The following is a 16,862-nucleotide window of genomic DNA, read 5'->3' as shown; positions in this document are numbered from 1 at the left end:
TTGTGTTCTGGTTATTAACTTAAGTAGCCTTTGGATTTTTTATTTATGTTTTTAATTCCAGAATTATACTGTGATATCAAATAGAGAAAGAGTTGTAACCAACAGCTCCCAAAGTTCAAAAATGCCCTTTTGGACTTACTTGATAAGCATTCTCTCTTCTGTTTTTTTGTAGATTTTATTTCAGTTTCCCAGAGGCTCAGAGGGTATACAGATCCACTCTGTTTGAATATATTGTTAGGGAAAAGAAACATTTATGTGTAGGATGGGCCCAAAAGCATAAAGTTACGCTAGTCACTTTTTTTTTTTTTTAACAAGCTGTAAAGACAATAGATAGGAAGATTTTCCTTTTTCATTTCAATCTCAAGGGGAATATGTCACCCCAAGTGGAGTAGGAGCAAGCGTATTGCCATACCCAGATTTTGGAGCGTCCTAGATCCATTGGTGAGATCCAGCTCTTTCCAGTGCAGATGCCAGGGAGGACTACTTAGTTTACAGCTGTTCTAGCACTTTAAAATAATGATATAAAACAGGAATATTATTTTTATGTGTTCTTAAAAATCTTGGCCTGATTCACTGTTCACAGTTGGTTTTCTTTTCCACATTAATTTGCTTCATATTTCAAAATAAGAGTCAAGCATCTCAGATCATCTTAATCGTTTTAAAATTTGTATTAATCCCCTGGATTGACTCAATTAATATGCTATTACTTTTCATTTGATTTAATTTTTTAGTGTAAATGATCATTTTCTACTGTTATTTGTCTTATCATGAATCAGTATTTCAATCATGACTTCTTACTGGTTTTTTTTTTTTTTCTTTTTTGCAAAAACCTTTGTTAACCTGAACCTTAACAGTCACATTGAGTTTCTTTCCTCCCACATAAAATACTTCTTGTTCCATTCTTTTAATGATTTTTTTTAACAAAGCTGTAAAATCACTAATGTAAAAATCAGAGTACACTTTTTCCCTTTGCACCATATTTCCAAATCTCTTAATCTGATTTTGTTTGTTTGTGTTACTGAGTTTGTCTTTCTGCTCCCAAATTCCACTGGCTGTGGTCACCAACTCAAGGTATCCTCACTGCTTTTCCATGCAATATTTTCTAATTTTTATCATGAAACTGTACACTTTGTGTTTTATGTTTTTATTCATACATAGTGGTGGATATCACCTTAAAAATAGTTAATCATTACATCTTCTCCCCAGATTATAGTTATTTTAAAAAGTTTAAAAATAGCAAAAGGGTATTCTATGTCAAAAGAAAGCAATAAAAAACAGCTATTTTCAGTCAAATATAAATAAATTGATCGCTTTTATCATCCTGTTTAATTTGGAAGGAATAACATTAAACTGTGATAATTCTTTTACCATTATCTGGCTTAAAACTCATTAGTTAGGTCCTAGAACATCTTGTTTGATAAGCAGTTGTGGAATGGGAGAAATGTGCTCATTGATGAGCAGACTATAACTTTTTCCTTTATCTGTAAAGAAAAAAATGAAAATGGAAATGAAAAGAGAGCATAATTTTTGTTACCTCACTTTGTGGAACATTAATGCAGAGCATAGTAAATGGACAATGCTGATTCCTTGTACTTTATCCCTTAAAAACTTTGTTCAAAAAAAATAGAAAAATATTCATTAGCATTTGCAATAAATTTAAAGAACTATCTGGTTACTAGATATTTTCATTTTTTGTGCTAGGATTCCTCATGTCCATAACATGTTGGTTGAGGCTCTGCAGCTCACCCCCACTCTCAGAGTGGCCAGTCTCCAATAATTGGACCCCGTGATTTCCACTCTCTGCTGTGCTGGACGTCATGAGCATTGCAATCCCTCTGGGAGTCACCACACCAGATACATCCTACTCAGATATGGCTGCTGGATCAGAGTAAGTGCTGCTTCCTAGGTAGTAGGTACATTACCAGTTTGTATCAAGACAAATTTCTTATGGGCATCTAAAAGTAAATATGTAGTATTTTCTACACCCAAGCCTAGCCCATTATAAATGACATTAGACCGTTCCCTTTCCCCTGTAGAAGCTGGAGGCAAAAAAGAGTTAGAAGGGGGAGGAAAAGAATTTGGGAGGGGGGAGGTATTTCTGAGTAAATAATTAATAGAATTAAAATTTCAAGATAGTGATTATTTTCATTTGTTTTGATGGGTAAGGAAGACAAGTAGGTGTCACTACCTGCTTCTGTAGAGTTAATGATTATCTGATGAATGGAGGATAAAGAGGAGTTCTCTCCTGCTGATTTTCCTTGAAGGCCTCTTCCTATGTACTTCTCATTGTTCTAGAGTAAAGGGGCTGCTACTGTATGGGCAGGTTACTTAGACCTTCTGATATTTGGGATAGAAAATGTGGAAAGTAGTGTCACCTGTTTTTTATAATATTCATTGCCTAGAAAGAGGACCTTCAAAATCAGTGGTACCAAACTTTTTTTTCAGCTAAGAGCAGCTTTAGGAGTTCAGAATTTGTCGAAAAGTCCAATCCCTAAAATAGACTCTCAATTCTTGAAGAATTTAAATGCCAAATGGCAATGAAGGTAGGCCTTCATTATAAAACTTTATATATTATTCAAAGTTTTAAAATTTTTAGCCTTTTGTATCCCTTCTCTTTTAAGTTGTCCGAGATTCCCCCTGCTCACAGATTCCCCCTCTTGTCCTTTTACCTCCCTTGTACCCAATCTTCCTTGCTTACAGAAAGGAAGTGGAAGCCCCCTACCTTTCAAGACGAAGTGGCACTACACCAGGATGTGAAAGTCCAGCGAAAGAGACCCAAGGGGCCTAGGGGGCAGCACACCCCCAGAAGCCAAGTCTATTCCAGGCAGTACCAGGGATTAGGGTCTGGGCTGGAAAAATCCTGGTGTTTTGAATATGTTCAGGTCCAGTTCAGACTCTTGATCCCACAGCCACTTCTTGAGTGAGGTGGGTGTTGCTCTAATTCCCCTGTTTCTCTTGCCATTTTCACAGTCCCTGGGGATTCTTTCCCCTTCAGCAAAGTAAAGAAACTGTTCCAAAACTCTGGGTTCAACTGCATCCCTGATAATAGTGGTTTTCTTCCTGGAAACTGAGAATATTAGTAAAGAGCATGTGTATTTCTTCACAAAGCCACCTAGAATAACTGTTTGATGACTTCCTTAAAGAGGAAGACTTAAAATGAAGCTACCCTAAGAGGCAGTCTGTTATATATTCTGGGGTAGTCTGTAATTGAAAGCAGTTTTGGGCCTTATTCCCATATAAAAAAGAAGATGGAGGGTGGGGGGTGGGAAAGGGTGGATTGTGTTACTTCCAGAGCCCTTTTTCTTGTTTTGTTTTGTTTTTATTTTTTTTGCATGCCAAAGAGATTTAGTTATACCAATAGCTGAAGCTTCCAATTTTATAACCGTTTCCCAGACAAAGTACTTAAAAACTTAACTGCATCAGTAGGTAATTGTATAATGTTAATGGATTTGTATAAAATCAACCACTAGCCTCCTATATGGAATGATTAACAAACTGTATAAGTAGACAACTCTTAATATTTTTGAGAAATTTCAACAACAAAAAAATTCAGTGTTGATTAACTCAACGAGATTGGGATTCGTAGCTAAGAAAAAGACCTAAAACAGTTATTCTTAAAACATGTATTTTTCCCATAGTACAGAGGTGACTACCCATAATTGTTGCTTAGGGAGTCCAGAAGTAATTACAGAATCAAAAAATATTTCTGGCCTAAAAATTTGACTGCAATGTTTCTATCTCGTGAAACATTTTCATCTATGATCTCCAGACAGATTTCCGCTATTGTAGTCATAGCTAATTTTTCAGTTTTTCATTTTGTATCCCTACAAGGCGAGAGAATGTCAACAATTAGCTTATATACCATTCTGTTACATAGTTGATGATATTTGTTAATGCTTCATTATGCGTATGACACGGTCACGCATATTCCACCGTTCTGGGCACTCTGAGATTAAACCTGGTATTAAGGGCAATATACTCAACTAAGTAAAAAGACCTAGACCTTACTTTATGGGATTTTAAATCTGATGGCAGTGGTGTACATTATGTTTTGTTTTTGTTTTTGTTTTTTTGTATATTTGTAGGAAAACCTCTAGATGTAACAATAGAAGGAAAGACTTTTCAGAGTTTACTGTCCTGCCATAAATGAATTTCAGAGGTAGTGTTACAACAACAGGCTGCACATTGTACTTAAAACACAATTGATGGAGTATATCTGTTGTGAGCATGCCTTCTGTGTATGTGCCCAGCTGTCATAGAAGTTTAAACATAGGGGAAGAAAGGCTCCAATTATATTTTCATAAAACAATTGGCTAATAAAGAGATGCAAACCTAATACTCAAATTCTTTATCAGTATTTTAAAATATAGAGATCTGGTATATGTGTATATGTCAAGGAATATCCTAGGAAATCCTGTAGTTACCTGTCAACGTGTAATTATGCATTTAATCTGTAACCAGTATGGAAATTGCAAAGTTTCCTCATCAAAAGATATGAGCTTAAATTTTAGTATTTGTCACACATAAATAATATATTAAGTGCTATGCTTAACTACAAAGTATTATGACCATGGGATGGCCTTTTAACCTACACAATATACATTTTATTTTTATTCCCTAGACTTGCACATGAAGTGCATATGTTCATATTTACCCAGTTTGGAGATGGGTAAGATACAACCAGCATAGCTCCATCTCCATGGCCATCTTTTATCTCATGCCACTTTCTTTTATCCCGTCCAAAAAAAAAATCCATTTCTAATAAACAGCTGTCATGTTTCACCCCATGTGTTCAGTGGTACAAAATCTTTTACATAAAATATGTACAGCTCTTTGAAATACTTATTTATGTAGTAAATTAACAATGCTGTATGAAGTTATTACTTTCTCTTAACTGTCCATCATAGAAACTAAATTCTACCTTCATTTTATTAATGCTTGTTTGCCTTTGGTTTCATTTAGGAAACTCCACCTGTTTCCTAATAATCAGAGCTGATTGCCTCTCAGTGAGCCATATTCAGATCATCTATTTCTCAAGAATACTGACCTGCATTCTTGATGTATTCCCCCCCACCCCTGTGTAGTTCCCATCTTGCAGACACTCTTTAAGTAATAAAATGCATGCACTTCACTAACAGAGAATACTTTCCTATGTCTAAAGTTCTTCTTCACCTAGAAATTACCTTTGCTGTTATTTATAAGATCCCTTCTCACAGTTTTGGAGCATATAACTGGGTGAGTTGGATACATATCTCAGAATTTTCTTTTATCCCTCACTTCTCAGCTGACATTGCACCACATTGAACTGCACACTTTATTCCACTCAAGTCCTATATTATGTATATTTCCAAGCAGGAAAAATGTTTATTACGTGATACAAACAGTAGTCATTATTTGATTCCCTAAAAGACCCTTTGATCAATCACGAAGGCTGAATTATGTGTGTCTTTGGAGTTTCTAATTTATGAATCTCAGTGCAAGTTTGCTAGTTAATTTAAATGACAGATAATCCATTATTCAATTTTGCAAAGTCAACAGTTGCATTCCTTAATAATCTTGCAGAATTCTCCAAAACCTAACCAGTTACCTAAGCAATCAGTTAAGTTCTTTTTGCCCCAGAACTTGAATTTTGTCCTTAGCCACCTCTATCTTGTTATTATCAAATAAGGGCTTACATTAAGTTTCTTAACTTAAAACACATTTATAATTATTTTATATTAATAAATTGTGCTTAAACAGTTTATTTTCCACTCAGTGTCAGTACAGAAAGATACTCAACCAAGCTTCTCAATAAGCCTGGTTACTTAAGATCTTACGTCATTTTCTTTAAAGGAAGAAGGTTACCCTGGTTTCCAAACTAGTTAGGGGTAGTGGAAAAAGCATAGATTATGGAGTCACACATTGACTGACTGTGTGACCTTGGTAAAGTTATATAATCTCACCACCTCAACTTCACATTCTGTAAAAATAAGGTGCTCTTTACCATGTTTAGTAGTTGCAGAGTAAACAAATTAATACTGTAAATCTCCTAGAAAATAATAGACAATTCAGAATGGTACTTAGTACTACTGTTGTTATTTATCACTAGAATGAACTTCTGAGTGCAGTTTTGATTAGTTTGAAGTTCTGTGGTATTACCATGCAGCTATTAAATAATTGTGTCCTTGATATGCTTGCATGTCATTGGTGGATGAGAAATTATTATTCTTAATATGTGGAAGGTGTTTGGGGGTTCATCAAGATGAGAGGTATGATAAATATAAGATGCCATTGTTTTTACCTGTACTTTCTTCAGGGTATCCTGTCTTGGTAGTGAATGGAAGAGGGCCTGGTCCCTGGGGCAGTGCAGAAGGCACTTTCATCATCTCACTCACTGCAAATGTCATGTGAGGTTTCATGGAAGTATTAAGAGAGCCAATTAAGAAGAATAGTTCTGAGTCTAAACCAGCCCAGAGTGGCTTCTCTAGGGGAAACTCCCTGCTCAGCTGGTACGTTTGTGTTTGTCATTAGGGACACCTTGTATCCCAGGTGCCTGCTTTGAGACATCTGCCTATACTGGCTTCATGTTACACACAAATCCACATTTAATAACACTCCTACTGTTATTTATAGGCTTAGTTACGTTGATGAGATTGTTTCACTGAGTTCTTTCTCTTACTCTAGTGGCTGGTGGTTGTGGAAAGAGGAGGGGTTAGAATGGGAAGTTAAGTCTTAGTTTAAGGAAAGATTAGGTGTTATGCTATCATGCGTTGCTTTTCGCCTTTGTGCAGCCCTGAATCTGTGGAGGCTAGTCCAGCAGTTAATGAGAAGAGCGTGTATTCCACTCATAATTATGGGACCACTCAGAGGCATGGGTGTCGAGGACTGCCTTATGCTGTGAGTATGCATTTATTTCTCTCCAGAGCAGTGATCTTCCTGGAGTGTAATCCATTCTTATACATTGTGACTTTCTTGAAATGTTTATATGCAGCATGACGAAGTTGCCCCTTTTGCACTTCCCTGCCTCCAGCGGACGTCTAGCCCTGCATCATTGTTCTTGTTTTTATGTCCCAGTTGACCTTGGCATTTTGTTTTATCACTTTCCTGGTTGAAGCCAAAAAACGAAGGGTACTACTTTCTTCTTTCTTTCCATATGTACCATACTTTAGGGGAGAGAGGGGCCAGTGTTTGGACACTGTTGATTTAAAAAATCTTATTTTCAGGATCATAATTACGGAGCCCCTCCTCCTCCGACACCTCCTGCTTCTCCCCCTGTCCAGACGATCATCCCTCGTTCTGACCTGAATGGCCTGCCGTCGCCCGTAGAGGAACGCTGTGGAGACAGCCCGAACTCAGAAGGAGAGACTGTTCCTTCCTGGTGTCCTTGTGGTCTTTCTCAGGATGGCTTCCTTCTCAACTGTGACAAGTGCAGGTAAGATCGTGTTCCATCTAAATCCAACCCTGGGTTACTGGGATTAGGGTTTCTTATTAGTAGGGAAAAGCTCAAAGTATTCTTTCTTGTGTTTGTTAATGTAGATGATTCCTTAGTGCTCCTTGGCTCGAATTCTCTGCACTAGGTGAGAATTGCTGACAACAAGGAATGAGAGATTGATCTTAAAGCTATTGAATTTGATATGAAATTTAATGTCCTGGAAACATTTGGTAGGTGGGAGGAAGGGGGTAGTATATGCAGAGACACTTCTCCCATGTGTGCGATGACGTGCTGCATGCTGTTGGAGGGACTACTTTAAGTTTGTTTTCCCTCTTTAGGGGAATGAGCAGGGGGAAGGTTATTAGACTTCATCGGCGGAAGCAGGACAACATATCAGGTGAGCCAAAGATGGGTTAGGCCCATGTTTTGACACATACTATTTTGGGGTTTTAATATTCATCCTAAGAACCCCTCTTGAAAGTTCCCATGGTCCCCAGCTCTTTTCATGGATAGTCATTGAAGTCTTCTCGAAAACCGTTGTAATTCTGTTGTTATGAATTAATTGTATCCAGAATCAAGAGTTTAGGCCTAAACTAATCAAAATATTCCCTGTGAGTGTACACACACACCTAAGAACAGATCCTTTTCTGTGTTACATACACATCAAGGCAAGGGAGCCTGGGGACCAAATTCAAGGGGGGAAGTACACATAGAGAATAGAATTTGTATGTTTAGTGAGAAAGATACAGATAGAATTTTGTTTTCATATGGATTGTGGTATTTATGTTCTAATAGAGTAGGTAGAAGTAATGACTTACTGAGTATGGGCTAGATGTAAAGAAATGAGCTGTTTTTTAATGTACTTAGGATTCTTACGCACTGTGAACTGTGAACTGACCTTTTTCCAGGTGGGGATAGCAGTGCAACAGAAAGCTGGGATGAGGAGCTTTCTCCTTCCACTGTGTTGTATACAGCAACACAGCACACACCTACAAGCATCACCTTAACTGTTAGAAGAACCAAACCCAAGAAGCGGAAAAAGAGTCCAGAAAAGGGTCGTGCAGCACCAAAGACGAAGAAAATCAAGGTATGGAGGGTAAAAGTATCTTAAATAGAAATATATCTGAAATAGCCCAAATGTTGGATGAAGAATACACCGAAGTTCTCTTAAGAAATTTGATCCAGATGTTTGATGGGCCACTTCTGCTCTGTTTGCGAAAATCAGCTAATCTGTGTTACTCACATACAGATCAACCTCTTTCTGCCACTCCATACCATCACAACTGGCACATAGTCTCTTTTACTCCAACCCCACATCCCAGGTATGAAATCCCAGCCCCACCTGACACAAGTCCATGTGTACAGCTGCCTCCAGTCTAGGCTTCCACTGTCCTTAAAGTATCTCCTGCCTCCTCAACCCCAAAACCCAGTCTGAAATTCTTGTGCTGGTACATGCCCAGTTCATGTTGTTGGTTGATTGTTTTTTCCCTTGTTTCCAAAAATTCAGGAAACGTCTCTTGAATGGTCTAGGCTTACTCAGTGTTGTGGTTACTTTCCTGTATTCTCAACTAAAAAGTCTCCAGAAGAAACCTCTTCTGTTTTGTGTTCTTTCTTCCCCATCACAGCAACTTTGTTGCTTCTAGGTGACTTGCCCACCCCTTATTAAGGGGATTGGTCTTTATTTCCTTCTTAATTTCAAACTGGTAAATCTGTAGCCTTACTTAATATTTTTATATACTTTTTCTTTTAGTGTCAGGGGTGCATATAGGGTTTAAGTGATGCATGCTCTTCCCTGTTAATTACCTAATTTCACAGTGGAAAGTATTGTTATTAGCCTCAGAGTTCACTGGCCTTATGCCACCCCTTTTCTTGACAATAGTGTGGGGAATTCCATTGTATTTGTTACCTAGAGTAAAGGGGACAGACCAGAACACTAGTTCTTGCCTTAGTTTTAGTCTCAGATAGGTGTAACTGTCATTCTTGGTACCAAGTTTTGTTTTGTTCTACTTGTTTTCCTCTTTGGGATAGGCATTTCGAGAGGGATCCCGGAAGTCCTTGCGGATGAAGGTAAGGGGTCTTCTTCTCTGATGCTGTGTTTTACTTCACTGTGATCTTGCATTTTGGTCAGCTTCTTTCCTGACATTGATGGTCTGGGAATCTTGGATTCTGCTTTTTTGTTAGTTTTTAATTGTTGCCATTCAGATTTCATAGAGCCTTTCTCCAAAGTGGATTTTCTTGCCATTTTCTAAAATATTTTTTCCTTTCTGTAATCAGGCTTCGTTTACTGGTTTTTCATTAGCTGCTTTTCTTGGGGTACAGGGTAAGTGACGTTTTGCCAAACAAAATGAGGTTGATGTTTGGCCTCCATCTGATTGGCCTCCATCTCAGGAGTGAGGTTTTTCTAGTGATAGGGGATCTCTTGTGCGTTCACCCTAGCATCATGTACACTTTAATCACCAGTTGGAAGGATAAATTTCATCAGTAGGAAAGTAGTAGTGTTGATAAGAATTATTCTTATTGGAATTACTTACTTTTGAGCTGTTTTCTCCTGGCATATCTACTTGGTATAGAAGACTCAGGTGATGTTAGTGCACTTCTTTTCTTTAGTTATCAAGTAAAAGCTTATGAGACATGATTTCAGATAGTAGTTGGATAATAGAGAAATTATGTGCAATATTTAAAGGAACTTTTAGCCGATGAAGAGTTTGCCCAAAGGAAATTTGAATATACTGTCTGATATCTTCCCTTACCTATTTGCTTATGTAGGATAGTGTACCTCCCAAACCATTACTTATGGCTTCAAAGTATTTAATTAGAATTAAGGTCTAGTTTAGTTCTGTTAGTATTCTTATATGTGGATGTGTAAATGATATAAAAGCAGAATCTTTCTTTTTGATCATTATAGGGTAAACATTAAACTCTTTAGTGAGGATAAGCCTTCTTAGGAAATATAGATATAATACGCATTTATATGTGGAACACCAAATTGACTCATTTAAAAAGATCACAGGTAGCACTTTGTATAAAATTAGAAGGCCTCACCTTGCATATACCCATAAACAGACTTGTAAATATCTGTATAAAAGATGGGAGAGGACTTAGAGCCCAAGACCACCAGAATCCTGGAATGTCTTGGAACAGTTACTGTTTCTTTGCTAGATCATTCTCCTGTAAGGAGACCGTTGCTTAGAGGAGACCTTAAATAGATTTATGGGGCAGACATAGCCTTATCCCAGGTGTTAAACCCTTTTCTCTTTTATCAGCTATTGTAACTTGCCTCTAGAAGTTTGAAACTTTCTGAAAGCTATTGACTGGCTTTATTTCTGGCTTTCCCAGAAAACTACATGTTAACTCCAAATATTGCTTGCAGTTTTTGAGATGTTGACAGCTCCATAAGCATGTTAAAATTTAAATAATTAAAAATTACTGGTTTATTTTGATTCTTGTATCATAATTCTGAGTTATAAATTCTGTACTCGGAATTAATTGTTACTAAGAGCCTTACCAAAGATCTGAGTGGGAACCATAGCATAAGAATGAGAAGAATCTATCATTTGGCTTTTTAACCCTAAAGTTGAATTTCTCTACTGGAAACTGGTCTAAACCAGGGTTTTTTAACCTCAACACTGTTTGAGCCAACAACATTTGAACCAAATAATTCCTTGTAGGGATCAGAGCTGTCTTTTGCATTATAGTAAACTGTGTAGCATCATCCTTAGCATTTACTAAGTGCCAACAAAGCCACATATTAATCAAAAATAACTTCAGGTATTACCAAAAGTCTTCTTGGTGGCAAAATCCCCACTGGTTGAGAGCTGTTGCTCTAAACCCACTGAGATGGCGTCTCTGGTACTCAGAAGAACAGGATAGCAGACTAGACAAGAGTTGTGTTAGTGAACAATAGCTAAAACTATGACACAGGCTTCCAGTATACATTGTTTAACAAGTCAGAAGTTTAGTGATCAGTACTGGATGCTTAAACCTGGGAATTCTACTGGGGCACCCTAATCCCCAGTCTTATAAGCTCCCTTAAAGTCTTAAGTTTTGCACTTTTTCTTTTGCTCAGCTGCTACTGTCCACCTCAAGCAGGCAGTGTTCTATTCTCAATGTGTTGGCCTTAGGTATTTGTTAGATCCTTTTGTTTATTGTTCATCCTTTTGGAATCTAGTGAGTAATGTGAAAAACAGTGGTATTAAATTTTTCCTTCCATTTTCCTGTTCCTTGGGGGAAGTATGGTAGACAATAGTCGATCAAAACTAGTGACATAGAAATGAAAAAAAGCTATTGTTACAATGGGTGTGTTTTCTCTATTGTTCGTGGAAACCATATTAATTTTTGTATACTTGTCTTTGCAAGTTTAAAGTCGACATGGATTTATAAGTAGCTTTGGTATTAGTGTCTTTTCCTTCTAGTCATCACTAGTGTGAAATCATCACTATCAGTGTTTGGTTTGTTTTCTGATAACACCTTAAGTCCTGAACACCGTGGAGGAGAACATATATCAGACTTCAGCTGTGTCTGTATAGCAGAAGCACATATAAAAGTATTTAGGAAGATGTTGCCAAGATATGATGTTTCCTCAGTACTGTACTGTCATGGAGGGCAGTGGTTTTCTGAGAGAAGTGTAGCAGATTATAAGCATTTCCTACACTGCATCTACCCATGCCCCTCCCCCACCTTACCTCTTCATTGTGTGGCTGTTTTGCAATGTCATAAATAGCATGCTAGAAAGATATGCTGAATGATAGCTTTTTCTGTGGGAGGCAAGATTATGAGTTACTTATTTATTTGGGTCACATGTAGCTTTTAAGTGAACATAAATTAATTGTATAATAAGACATGCAAAAACATACTCCTGGATAGTAGTAAAACTACCAATTTGAAATGTCATACTGATGTTTGATAAGTATTGAAAACTTAAGCAATGTGAGTATTTTGAAGTATCACTGTTGTTCATTTTTATGAAGATTTTCTTACAAACCTGATGTCATTCTTCTGATAAATTTGATTTTTATGACATAAAGATGGTCATAAAATCATAGTGATGGGATTGAATTGCAGTCCAGATTGATTTCTCACTTTATAAATAAGGAAACTGAACCTCCCAGCTTACTGATAATAAAACCATGATAGAAGCCAGATCCTGACTTCCCAGGCCATTGCTCTTGTGCCACACAACTGCCAAGTGAAAACTAATTTTCTCTGAATGGTTAGCCTGGCAGTCCCCCACCCCACCCCTTCCTGTCCCATCCTGTCCCTTTTATGGACTCTCCTAATCTACTTGACCTTTGTTCTCTACAGAATTCTCCTTCTGAGGCACAGAATTTAGATGAGAATACAACTGAGGGATGGGAAAATCGGATAAGACTATGGACTGATCAGTATGAAGAAGCCTTCACTAATCAGTACAGTGCAGATGTACAGAACGCCCTTGAACAACATCTACACTCTAACAAGGAATTTGTGGGCAAACCTGCTATTTTAGACACTATTAATAAGACTGAATTGGCCTGTAATAATACAGTTATTGGGTCCCAAATGCAGGTAAGGATCAAACGGTTAAAGACTCCTAATTAGTTGAGATTTTAAGAACTCAGGAAAAGGATGTATTTTGAAATTAGCCTATCTTTCAGATGTATAAGACCTTAGGGTAACAAAATAGCCATCTATTGAGGAGCATCTTTGACCAAAAGCAAGTATTGCTCACTTGAAAACTGTTCAGATACATACTTTAAGATATATATCTTTATTAATTAAAAATAGATAAATTAGGATATAGAAAATTTATACCACCTCAATAGAAATTATTAAGATTAATGGAAACCTAAGCTCTTACATTACACATAGAGCCACAAAAATTTTAGTCATATTTTCCTTAGATTTTTTTTTTTTTTCTTTTCTTTTCTTTGGGGGTAAGGGGGTGGCAAGTTCACTATACAGAACCTATTTCCTAGAAATACTAAGATTTTATCAAATTTTAAAATGTCTCATCATTGAGGTAAATAACATAGACAAGTAAAACCTAAAAGTATTAGTGCCTTTCCTGCAATTAAGAGATAATTTAAATATCTACTTAGCTCCTGTTGATAGCATCTAATGTCAATACTCTGATTTTATTCAGCTACAGTTGGGAAGAGTCACTCGTGTTCAGAAGCACCGGAAGATCCTGAGGGCTGCGAGAGATTTGGCTTTGGACACTCTTATAATAGAGTATCGAGGCAAAGTCATGTTACGGCAGCAATTTGAGGTCAATGGGCATTTCTTCAAAAAGTAAGACATCATTCATTAAGTATTAAGGGCTAAAGTGGGTCTAACAGCAGTATAGCTGTAAAAGCCATCCTTGTGGGTAGGATGCTCTTGCAGGAAAACTCACGCCTCTCTGCTATTTGTAGAGAAGTGCAAATAAATCTGCAAGTCGTTTAATGTATGAAATGGTGATGACTCCTTTCTAAACAAAGCATTCCTTGCTTTGTGCTTTTTCTTTAATCAAAAGCAGACAAGCATGTGATGTTTTCTAAGTTCAGGCGTTGCAGAGGGCTGCTGCCTCTTCTGTCATCGTGTGCTTCATATTTGAAATCATGGGGTAGCCTTTTTATTTCTGTTGAGAATTACAGGAATTTTAATTATATTCCTAGACCATACCCCTTTGTGCTCTTCTACTCAAAATTCAATGGTGTAGAGATGTGTGTGGATGCACGTACTTTCGGTAATGATGCTCGATTCATCAGAAGATCATGTACACCAAATGCAGAGGTAAGATTTCTGTAGCAACTTCTCTTTGAATGGAACCACCAAAAGGACAAATCAACTAAAGAAACAGTCTGAAAACTTCATCCAGATTAAGGTCTGTAGATGGTGGTCATAATATTTCATTGTAAGAGATGAAAATCAAAAGTAATGGTTCATTTATTCTGACAGCATGAGGTCAAGGAGTAGATTTTCTTTAGAGAAGGCAAAAATGCAAAAAAGCAAGTTGGCATTTGCTAAAGAGAAAGAGCTAGGCTGGATAGGAAGTCAGTGAGGTTATATTAAAGAATTGTCATACAAAAGATTTATCATTGGGCCAAAACTAAGGTGCGTGGTTTCATTTTTTAGATTTTAGGTGATCAGGTTGAAGGAGTGATTCTAGACATTTCTAAAGTTGATTATTTGGTGCATAATGAACGCAGCCACATCAAATGCAGCAAGAAAATTCACAGAGCTTTTTTTATAGACTAAGAATTTTAATTTTCTGGTACAGCTGAAAACAGCTTTAAGATGTAGATCAGTGTTCTTACTCTGATTGCTAACATCTAAAAATTTCTTTATTTCAAGAAATATCATAAATTTTCAAGCAATTACTGTATGATAGTATCAAATGGAATAACAGACTACCATAACTAAGTGAGGAAATATTATTTGAGTAAAAGGTTTTTTTTTCCTCTTACAGAAAGTTTTTGTTGTTTTTGATAAATCAATCATTAGCCTTGTTCACACAGGTGCGACACATGATTGCAGATGGGATGATTCATCTCTGTATCTATGCTGTGTCTGCTATCACCAAGGATGCTGAGGTCACCATAGCATTTGATTATGAGTACAGTAACTGGTAAGATCTCAGCCTTTCCTAACATGAGTGGCCTTGTCTTACACTTTAAGCTGTTCTTTCTGTTCAGTCTGCTTTCGTGGCTTGCCATTTCCTTTTTCTTTTTTTTTTTACCTTTTGATTTCATGAATAATGCATTTTCTGCCTAGAAATTATAGAGGGAAAGACAGAATGAGGGTGTTGTGTTTAGTTTTAAGAGAGACATAGTGTGATACTGCTTACCAGTCTTCTAACCGAGGGTGTTTTGGCCTTTGCCTCTATGTAGCAAGAATAACAAAAAGAGTATGTATGTAACACTCCTAGAAATTACAGTAGTTATCTATTGTTAAACACACAGCTATTGTACCAACTATCACACAGAATAAGAATCTAAAGATTCACCTCATCCACTCTCATCATCCACTCAGATCATCCACTATAATCCAGCTGTATATGACAGTGCAGGAAAACAGATAGTAAGTCATAGATGATTACGTGATGGGTTTTGTAAAATGACTGCTTCTTTTGCCTTGGTCCTTTTAGGCAATAGGGTCTATGTAGTAAACTGATGTCCGGCACAGGTACATGAAGAAAAGGTATTAATAATAAGTAGGGAATCAGTAGGCAAGAGTGAGGACATGGGGAAGGCAGACACAAGGTAAGTATGACTACTTCAGACTCTGTCACGGATTCACTGCCTTTAAACAGCACAAAGGCAGTTGGGAGAACTGAATTTAGTGAGGGCTTGCTTTCCCATCCACTGAGTGAGTTTGGGTTATATAGAGAAATGCGGAATATTGAAAATATTTATAGGACTCTCTTAATGACTCTATTTAACTTGTTCAAAAATAGTACCAAAGGAAATTACTAAGATTTCAAGATAATGAATAGATAATATAACTGATTTTCAAGGGTACTGAGATAAGCACTTTTGGTTGTTTCTTTGGAGCAGTAATTATAAAGTGGACTGTGCATGTCACAAGGGGAACCGGAATTGCCCTATACAAAAAAGGAATCCCAATGCTGCAGAACCACCGCTCCCACCTCCTCCAAGTCTACCTACCATCGGAGCAGAGACAAGACGTAGAAAAGCACGACGGAAAGAGCTAGAGATGGAGCAGCAGAATGAGGCCCCTGAAGAGGATAACAGCCAGCAACCAGAGCAAGTTCCTGAGAAAGTAACTGTATCCAGTGACCATGAGGTAATCTTTCCTGGTCAGAAGATGTTGCTATGGTGTTGATCCTCTTCATATGAAGTGGATCCCAGCTTGCCACATGTTGTTTTATGTAGGGAATCTATGTTAACACTTAATACCCTTCATATCAAGGTGGGTATGCATTCATTCATTCTGTTTTGTCTTTTTTTTTTTTTAAAGCAATGTCAGGAGCATCCTTTTGGGTACTTACCAGGTTTCAGTGCAGTAAATTGTATTTATCATCTGTGTTTACCATGTGACCCCCATATAAGTAACACTAAAGCACTGGAAATTGTTTCTACAGAGTTTTAAGCTCCCAGGGAAAAACCAGGGGTTGATTTTTTTCCTAGAGTTTAAGAATACAGCTGAATATTGCCTCTATCTTAAAGGAAATAGACAATCCAGAAGAAAAAGCAGAAGAGGAGAAGGAAGAGGTTGCAGATGACCAGGAGAGCCCAGCTCATAGCAGGAGGGTGGGTACCTTCTAACATCTTTTTGTTACTGCTGATTCCTGCTACCTATGGCATGTGAGCCCCTTCAGAATTTATATCATTTTATTTCTTCAGTAAGTTCCTATACCATCACCTTTAGGTCACAATTTGGGCTTTTTCTATAAAGTAAATTTTATGTTTATTTTTTAAACATATAGTTAAACACATATAGTTTATATATAGTTAAACACATATATAGT

General features: G+C 37.1%; 1 protein-coding gene across 10 annotated transcripts in view; it reads left to right on the top strand.

The window, feature by feature from the left end:
• The window catches only part of SETD5 (SET domain containing 5), an 80,059-nt gene that overhangs the window by 35,333 nt on the left and 27,864 nt on the right, over positions 1-16,862 (top strand). Inside the window, exons 3-16 of one of the 10 annotated variants that reach the window (XM_018066691.1) lie at positions 1,702-1,888; positions 2,701-2,925; positions 6,296-6,488; positions 6,771-6,876; positions 7,203-7,411; positions 7,750-7,808; positions 8,320-8,498; positions 9,440-9,478; positions 12,713-12,955; positions 13,533-13,681; positions 14,047-14,164; positions 14,890-14,999; positions 15,928-16,177; positions 16,561-16,644. In XM_018066691.1, coding sequence (XP_017922180.1) covers positions 6,397-6,488; positions 6,771-6,876; positions 7,203-7,411; positions 7,750-7,808; positions 8,320-8,498; positions 9,440-9,478; positions 12,713-12,955; positions 13,533-13,681; positions 14,047-14,164; positions 14,890-14,999; positions 15,928-16,177; positions 16,561-16,644 — 1,638 coding nt within the window. In that variant the 5' untranslated portion in view covers positions 1,702-1,888; positions 2,701-2,925; positions 6,296-6,396. Of the gene's footprint in view, positions 1-1,701; positions 1,889-2,700; positions 2,926-5,725; positions 6,489-6,770; positions 6,877-7,202; positions 7,412-7,749; positions 7,809-8,319; positions 8,499-9,439; positions 9,479-12,712; positions 12,956-13,532; positions 13,682-14,046; positions 14,165-14,889; positions 15,000-15,927; positions 16,178-16,560; positions 16,645-16,862 lie in introns of those variants that run through there. The other 9 variants (XM_018066692.1, XM_018066699.1, XM_018066693.1 and 6 more) reach the window with 9 other exon arrangements.

The sequence above is a fragment of the Capra hircus genome, chromosome 22 (genome assembly GCF_001704415.2).
Source record: "Capra hircus breed San Clemente chromosome 22, ASM170441v1, whole genome shotgun sequence".
In the NCBI taxonomy this organism is placed as follows: Eukaryota; Metazoa; Chordata; class Mammalia; order Artiodactyla; family Bovidae; genus Capra; species Capra hircus.
This window is presented reverse-complemented; position numbering and strand designations above follow the sequence as displayed.